This window comes from Ostrea edulis, chromosome 8 (genome assembly GCF_947568905.1).
Source record: "Ostrea edulis chromosome 8, xbOstEdul1.1, whole genome shotgun sequence".
Taxonomy (NCBI): Eukaryota; Metazoa; Mollusca; class Bivalvia; order Ostreida; family Ostreidae; genus Ostrea; species Ostrea edulis.
The window spans coordinates 4,886,036-4,894,740 of record NC_079171.1 but is presented as its reverse complement, the minus strand read 5'-3'; the positions used below and the strand labels follow the sequence as shown (position 1 = coordinate 4,894,740).

At 39.6% G+C, this 8,705-nt stretch overlaps 1 protein-coding gene across 1 annotated transcript; it reads right to left on the bottom strand.

Annotated features, from left to right (window-relative positions):
• Nucleotides 1-970: 970 nt before the first annotated feature.
• Nucleotides 971-3,383, bottom strand: LOC125653407 (uncharacterized). Its single transcript, XM_048882864.2, has one exon. The coding sequence runs from the start codon at nucleotides 2,064-2,066 to the stop codon at nucleotides 1,056-1,058; it is 1,011 nt and encodes a 336-aa protein (XP_048738821.2). The 5' UTR covers nucleotides 2,067-3,383; the 3' UTR covers nucleotides 971-1,055.
• Nucleotides 3,384-8,705: the final 5,322 nt, after the last annotated feature.

The following is an 8,705-nucleotide window of genomic DNA, read 5'->3' as shown; positions in this document are numbered from 1 at the left end:
TTTCTGTTGGTAATCTCTTTGGAAAGAATGTTTCAGTTGTGAAATACGCACGTCATCTCCTATTTTGTACTTAAAAACTCTTTTGTTCCTTTTTGTTCCCATCGATTTCTTTGGTATGCTCAATTTGGTTGTATTCAGGTTAGGATGTTTTTTCTTAGTGCTCAAATAGGTAAGAAGTCTTATTTCATCTGCATTTTTCTTGTTGACAGTTGCAGGTGTATGTTCACCTAAAGATCTGTGAGGCCTTTGGTTATAACCAGTGACTAAATCTTGCAAAACATCGACATATCGATAAGTTCTGTTCTTGATGAAGTAACGATACATTATGTTTTTCATGGTACGAATGACTCTTTCGGCATAATTTGCTTTGGTTTCGTTCTGGGTGTATATGGTATGAACGCCTTCTTTTTTCAAAAATGACTTTACCCAACGATTTTTGAATTCACTTCCTTTATCTGTTCTAAGAGTATGCGGTTTTCGTCCTGTTTGGAAAACTGAATTTAAGGCATCCGTGATATTTCCATGTTGCTTATTTTTCAAAGGTACTATGAACAAAAAGCGACTGAATATATCTATCAACACTAACAAAAATTTGTAACCATCATTCTGAGAAGAAATATTGCTGACATCGGCTAAATCACCGTCCCACATAGAATCAATGGTGTCCACTACGACCTTCGAGCGGGGAAATGAGCGACGGATAGGTTTCATTAAACTGTAAGGATCTTCGTTGTTCAAAAATTGTCTGATTCTTATTCTTCCTATTTTATACTTTCCATCTTGTTGTACGGCTTGATAAAGTTTCTCTGGACCTCCAAATGCCCCCGGATTTCCGGGAGTATAGTAGAGTTTTCTCAAATAGTCTGTATACTTTGACATCCTGTACCTGACTAATCATGTTTTCTTGCTTTTATTGTATTATGTACCAAATAAATCATAAAACATCGTTTTACGTTTATGTATATTTTTTTTATTATGAATATCATCATGAAATTATACATATATACATGCAACCGTCTTTTGTTTACATGAGCAATACAATTTAATCAATAACGCTACCATTCATTGTCACTTTCAATTGTCAGCACGTCTTGTAAGTCACCGACATTACATTCCAGGGACACATCTTCCTGGGGCTCGTAACCAAATGGAGAACATTCTGGGCAATTCAACATTCCAAGCTGATTTTGATGGGACTCGCTAAATCTACAAAGTTCAGTGTCATTTAATTCGGGAACGCACTGTTGCACTTCCTCAACGGCCTGTAGTAATCTGGTCAGTTTGTGTTTGTTCAGGGTCACACCTTTTCTTGTTGGAACCGGTTCCAGGGCATCAGCTGGTTTCCAAAAGTGTCTTATATCCACCGTAGTATACCCAGGGGTGATGGAGACGTACACTCCCCCTCCAATATGCCATTTCATTTCTTCGTCTGATCTGTTTTGCAGATAATTTTGGATGTCTGGAAGAATGGATTCAAACATCAACCATCTGGATAACGGAAACGTTACTCCCTTCTTTGTGGGTACCAAACCATTGTTGGCAAAGTGTCGGATGTGAATATTGATCTTGTCTTTAAAAGACACGGCTGTGAGGAAAAGGTCGTTGAAATCATCCAGACTGATTTTACATCGCTCGTCTTGAGACATTTGTCGTACTACAGGATCACTCTTTGGTTTGTTTTCAACATACTTTTTTTCAACTGTGTTCACAACTAAGGATCGGGCCCTGGCTAACTTCTTTTCGTACTCAGACATGGTATCTTCACTGTCAATGAGAAGCTTGGATAAATCTGTTTGGCCGGCTTTCATCAGAGCCATTCGGAGACCTCTGAAAGCATTTGATCCTCTCCGGAGAACGATACTAAGTAGTTTTCTGTTTTGATCGTAATTGGTCTTCTCTGTCTCAATTTGTTGTTTCATTTCGTCTGTTATAATGTTAGAGTCATAAAGATGTCTGGCAATCGTAGACGTCTTCATTTTCCTCACCAGAGTCGAGTAGTTCTTTTTAATAAGATCTTGATGTTTTTGCTCCATGTCTGTTGAAAACGATGTTATGCCTAGTAACATCCGCTCAGATCTGATGAAAAATGTTTACGACCACTACCGTTTTATATCAAATTATCACGTGGGTTGATTGACCGTAGACGGCCCTAGGATTGGTGCCCCCAGACGGCCCTAGGAATGGTGCCCTCAGACGGCCCTAAGAGTGGTGCCCTCAGACGGCCCTAGGAGTGGTGGTGTCCTTAAAGTGCCCTCAGACGTTTTGGTTGTTTTAACCACGGTTGACCTCAGACATTTTCATGTCATTTAATTTTAAAAGTAGGATTGTTGACAATAATATCTCAGCTTGCTCAATTCTCCTTTTAAAATGAGCTCTATCTATAGCGTACTGCATCCAAATTCCCTTCCGTTCTTCATATGGTATTGATATTATTCGTACATGATTGTCAAATTGAACTTTCTTCTGTATTTTGATCATCTTCTTCAACACTATGTAATTGATTACAGACGGTACTTTTTAGGCATAGTTTGGTGTTTAAGTAGGTATTCCTCTGATCCCCAAGAGTCTACGATATCGTATCCCTCTTTCATTTTTTCTTGAAAATCAGCAATGCATTCTTCCTTTTTATCAAACCATTGGCTCTCTAAAAGTGTCCATTTCTTTTTATCTGTTCCAATACAATTCCATGCTAATACTTTCCACTTGTACTGTGTTGTGTGTTTTTCCATGACTAAAAGCGTTATGTTATAAACAATTAAAACGTTCCAAGTTTTATAGTCTACTGGATGACCTACAAATCTACGTTGACCTCCGAACATCACAAATGTGTTCTGGATTTTAAGATGGATTCGTCCACATGATCTACAGAACTCTTCGAATAGTGCCACTGCATTTGACTTAATATTATTCCTTCGTTACTGGGATTCCCGTTGTAAAATCGTCTTATGTCGACCTGCATAGTGTCATTGACACATATTCTAGCATATACTTCATTGGTAAGCGGATATTGATCCACATATGGACAGGTCTTGTAAATATCTTTCAGAAATGTTGGTTTCAGGATACAGTCCAGAGGGTTTGAGTTTTGTTTCTCGTGCAAAACGCTCACAACTGTACACAGTGAGATAATAAGTGAAATTCCCATTAACGCGGGGACCCCAATTGCTATATTCTTTTTAAAAGCTTTCTTGAGCATTTCCTTGTAATTGTTACTGTATTCGTACTCCAACAGACCCTCAATCGCTATCTGATCAGCCATCATCCCGGTATAATCAAACAGAAGTTGTTTTCTTGTTGTTTATATATATATATATATATATAGGTGCCACGCGCGGTACTCTCCGATGAACCATCTGTTTACAGGTGACTCCAGACGGACCAATGACGTCAGTGACCTCAGGCGGCCCTAAGAGTGCTGCCTCCAGACGGCCCTATTAGAGGTGCCCTCAGACGGCCCTAAAAGTGTTGCCCCCAGACGGCCCTAGGAGGGGTGCCCGCAGACGGCCCTAAGAGGGGGTGCCCGTAAAGTGCCCTCAGACTACCCCCCTTACTACTGACGATCTAATACACTATATAAGCGTAAACGCGCATGCGCAGTAGTGAAAGTAGCCAAAAATATGTTTGTTTTACAATCAAATGGCATGAACAATGGATGATTACTCCATTCAAATTGAAGGGTATCTCTGGAAACAATGTGAAAATTATGAGGAATTTTCGTGGGATCGGAGAGGACCTGAAAAAAATTATGAGACTCAGAGTCATGGAAGAACATGCTTTGTCTCATACTTAACCTCTGGCCAAATTTCCCCCAAAAACTGTTGAGACAGAGTTTGGCTAAACAGCGTAAACCTGGATTTTTCTGAATTTTGTCGTATTCTAAATCTATCCCCTCTTTTTCTTTGTATTTTCGTATGTATTCCAGTTTCGACTCTTCGCTGTTACAGTCGGACGGAAATCCCGAGGCTTCTTGCTTAATCTTAAGAAACGTATTAACATAGTTTGTAAAGAGACCCCCCTCCCTCAACGAAGGATCATACAGAGACGACTGCTCGAAATGGTAGACCTCGTATATCTTTAGAATTTTGTACCCTTTTGACACAGCCATTTGGATTTCAGGAGTACACCACGTGCCCGTGATGGCCCTTTCCTCTACAGAACATGCACAGGCGTGCTGATTTTCAGCATCTGCACACGTTGAACACAAGGGAAATTTCAGTTTTCCTTGTGAGCGGTAAGGAAGCACAGGGTGGTACAACTTTCTTGGGGGTAAGACTTTGATTTTGGCAAGACCAAAGTAATCGGATATATCCCGAAAATCACTCGTGATAATAGTTGGATGACCCACGGGATAACGACAGTATTTATTTGTCCAAGGGTAGAGACTGGTGAAGTCAAAATATTGAATTTTCTCGTCCTCTTTCGCTTTATAGTGGAGTTTAACAGCATTAGTGCGACCGCCAAAGAAACTATCCCGGGGATCAAGTCTGTCTTGTAGATCCAATGTGTTGATGAACTGTTGTAAATCCTTATTTTTTTCCAGTTGGTATCGAAATTGATGCTCCCATACGACTATCAGATGGTATCCAAGCTCTTTCAGATCTCTTTCTCGCTTTTTGGTCATCTTGAAAAGCTCGTCTAAAGACTGCTTTGTCGCAGGGTGTTTGACGTCAGTTCGATCCTGTTGGAAGCAATCCGGACATCCGTGGTACACACAACCTTATTCATTTAAAAAAAAAATCGATAATTAGAACATGTTTTAACACAAGATTTTCCGCCGCCGCCGCCCCCTCCCCTCAGCTAGGGAAAGGGAGGGGCAAATTCGGTACTAAATGTTGTAAGACAGTCAAGAATCTCTTACCATAAAATTCGTATATGGTGCCTTTTCCCCCAGGATTCTCGACAAAACCGTCGCATCGATAATTGGTGCCTGGTACGCGATGTTCTCCCCCATTGAGAGCATGACGTATATTTACAGGTTTCCCGCGTTGACGACTTCGATACATCAGCCATTCTAACCATTGAATGGAGATTTTACTATAATTCTCTTTGCTGACGTATCCCTGAGATGGTACGACGGCTATGGGACTTGTCAATCGACGTTTGCCCACTTCCGTATTGTCCTCTTTTTCCAGATCACTAAGAGCCACCCATTTTCCATTAAGCCATACACCTAGCACCCCCTCAAAGTCGTCCAACGCGTGCCAAGTGGATGTCTGGTCTTTCGTGATTTCCACTTCTACGTTGTGTTTGAGAAATAAAGTTTTGTAAATACCCATGCACACACTGGCGATTGTTACATAATCAAACGGGTCTACACCATCAGTGGTAGTCTTTGAAATAGTACCATCGGGTTGAACCCTTGAACACTCTATTGTCGTGGCTTGAAGGACGGTATTTCGAAAGGCTATACAACCTCTTCTCAAGATGTCAACATCAGAGCGACAATACTTCAACATTTCGTCCTGAAAGTTGAACACTTCGGAACGCTTACTAGCATGCCACGTCATCAGCTTCTTTCTCTCTCCAGACGACATGAAATTGTATCCGTAGCATTCTAGAGCAGGATAAGACCCAATGTACGTTTGATTTTCCTTTGTGTTGAAAAAATGGGGAAAGAATCCTTTACACAGTTCCTTTAAACCGAAAGCATCAGGGATCTTTGCCAATTTCATAGGTAGAAAATTTAGTGAATCCAAAAAAGTTAGATTCAATTTGTTGGCGATATGCATGTACATTACTTTTGACCCGTTGTATATGATTTTATCTGGCCGAATCGAATGTCGATCAATCAGAACTTCCAAAATAGGATAAAGGTCAAAGCTTTTTGCATTATGAGCTATCAAAATTGTGTTCTTGAGATGAGGTTGAGTCACGTAGCTACAAAACTGTTCTGCGGTCCTTTCACCTTGAAAAATCAGTTCTCTATGTCCACATGTATCTGGACAGGGCGGGCGAACGAATTCTGATTTTTTTATCTGAGCGCATATGTCACAACGTACACCACATTCGCTACAAATGGAGTCCTTGTTTAATTCTTCGTTTTCACACGCATGACAAGACGTCTGTAAGACCGCAAAATTAACTCTGTGTTGTTGCAATCCACACGACGGATCGCAACAATTTTGACACAGCCTACAACTTGCACATTGCCGCTCTGCTTTTGCACATTCTCGGCATCTGATGGCAGATGGGGTATAGCCTTGATCACATTGGAAAAGGTCGTCTTGGCGTGTCTCAAAGTCATAAAAAATGAATTTTTTCTTCAGTCGTTCCTCTGGATCAGACTTAATGGATTTTTTATAGCAAAGGTGTTCTCCTACATAGAATTCCGAACAGCTGGAACATTGCCATTCTCCACAAACGTGTAACTTAGGATTGCGTTTCGCAGCCGACAGTTTAACGCGGCATTTCTTACATTGATGCCACAATTCACAAGCCGGTGGTAACTTGCTTTTCCGTACCAGTTTCCCCACTTTGTGTCTTGTAAAGCAGGCGAATGAACGACAGACACGGCCACAAGATCGGCATCCTACCTTCATTTCCGTTTCGGGGCAATCATTGTGTAGGCACACGTCACAAGAAATCGCGCAAGTGTGTTCACATTTGTTTTTATAAGGTTTCAAACACAAATGACAAAAATAACTGGCATTAAAGAACCCTTGAATATTTCCAATACCATGCCAATGTTTTTCATTTTCTGTTTCTACGTGATACAAGTAAAGAGAAGTTCTTTCTGTATCCTCTTTTGAAACTCGAACAAATTTGTTACCCACCCGGGACGACACTACATTGATATTTACATCCAACAGGGTTTCAAAGGGTTCAATGTCATTCAGACTCAAGTACCTGTTGACAGGTACGTCTGCTCTTTCGCAAAGCCACGTCGCCATTTCTGTCTGGTATTTCCTGCGGGACTTTTTCAGCAAATTACCATAATAATGTTTGGGAACGGTTCTGTGTTGAATCGCGTGGCTCATTGTGATGCTAGAGTCGTTTCCGATTAAGCGAGACCACGTCTCTGCATCTACTTTTCGGCAGGTTTTCAGAAAACAGAGACCTATAGCTATTGGTAAACAGAGATTATTGTCATTTTCAACGTACAGTACCGATTTCTTTCTCTTCAATGAATTATTGGGTCCAAAGAGCGAGGTTACCGATAATTTATTTCCACTCCAGCTCCCACCCTTTGGTAAGTCGATTGATCCTACGGTGATGAGTAAATTCTCATCCACAGGAATCGTTTCGTTGGAGTTGAGCACCTTGGTAATTTCGGACATCACCACATCGCCATCGAGGTTTTCCCAGGATTGTAATGGGACGACAATAGGGTTGTTTAAATTTGGGTGACTGAGTACCACTCGACCTAAATCGGCATCTTGTCCTCGTGCCTGTGACAATACATCATCGAACATGTCATGTAATTTTTTGTAAATGTCTACCAATTTTTCCCCTTGCCATTTATCATTGAATTTTACTTTAAAAGTCGTGTCGCGGGCCAAATTCTTTTTAAAGGTCCGAGTCTCCCTTTTCCATATAAAGTAAGCTTTCTCTTCTTCTTCTTCATCCCCACCCCCCGACTGCAGGCTAGTAGAGGGATGATTATCTTCAACAGACTGTCTAGGTCTCTTGAAAACTGGTCCCATATCGAGGAGGAGCTCTTCCCATAAATTATCCATGTGCACTTCCTTCAATTGGTTTTCGATCTCAACGTCTCCCCTCAGACCATTGGCTTCCGCAAACAAATTGATGGTATCCGCATCCGTTAAAGAATCCAAGATTTCTTTTAAAAGACTATTACCAGCCATGTTCCAAGTTTTTTTTCTAAAAATTAATATGGAAGAAAACATTTAAAATATTTTCTTTATGCGTAAGTAAAAAAACAGATAAGTGTTGTTCTAATCATTGATAATGACATGCAAACCATGACTAATGCATCCTGAAATGGTCTTGGAGATGTGTTGACTAAAAAATGGATTATATAATCCCAAAGTATATCTTTAAAAGTAACAATTAGTCATTTATGTTCAGGAAGATAACCATATACTATGACACTATATTTCAGAATCGGGTAAATATATAATCCACTTTTGGTTAACAAACACATAATGTAACAGTAGACTGACGAAGACCTATCTAGCTGGCTAATTAAAAAAGAGAAAGAAATAATTTTAAATTTGAAAATCATTTTTTAATCAAAATACTTGTAACAATATAAAAAAAAAATGTATACAACCTTATAACACACACGCACACACACACTTTTTGCGTAAATCAAATATAGCATAGCAAATAAAAAAACACCTGTATCGTCACATTATACGAGTTGTGTCCCTTTCCACACAAAAATTCCATATTCCTCACTTAAAATTATGTATGGTATCACATGTTAACATACTTCACCTTTTTACAGAAAACTGAATCTCTACTGAGTATTCAGGCGTTATTATAATCATTGAGTATTATATTTCAGTCTTAAAATAAAACCTATTCTTAATTTATTAACATAGAGCAACATACATAAATATTGCACGTTTTATATATAAATCATACATGGTACCAATTATAAATCTGTATCCGAATTTTAAATATCACTACCTATAATGACTTTTAAATACCACTACCAATTGCAATTTTTTTTTCTTTAGTGTGTGTGTGTGTGTGTGTGTGTGTGTGTGTGTGTGTGCGTGTTGTTTCGTTAAGCTTAC

What these genes read in the sequence shown, in the direction of transcription:
- LOC125653407 (XM_048882864.2), bottom strand. Translation starts at nt 2,066, where the DNA reads ATGTTACTAGGCATAACATCGTTTTCAACAGACATGGAGCAAAAACAT.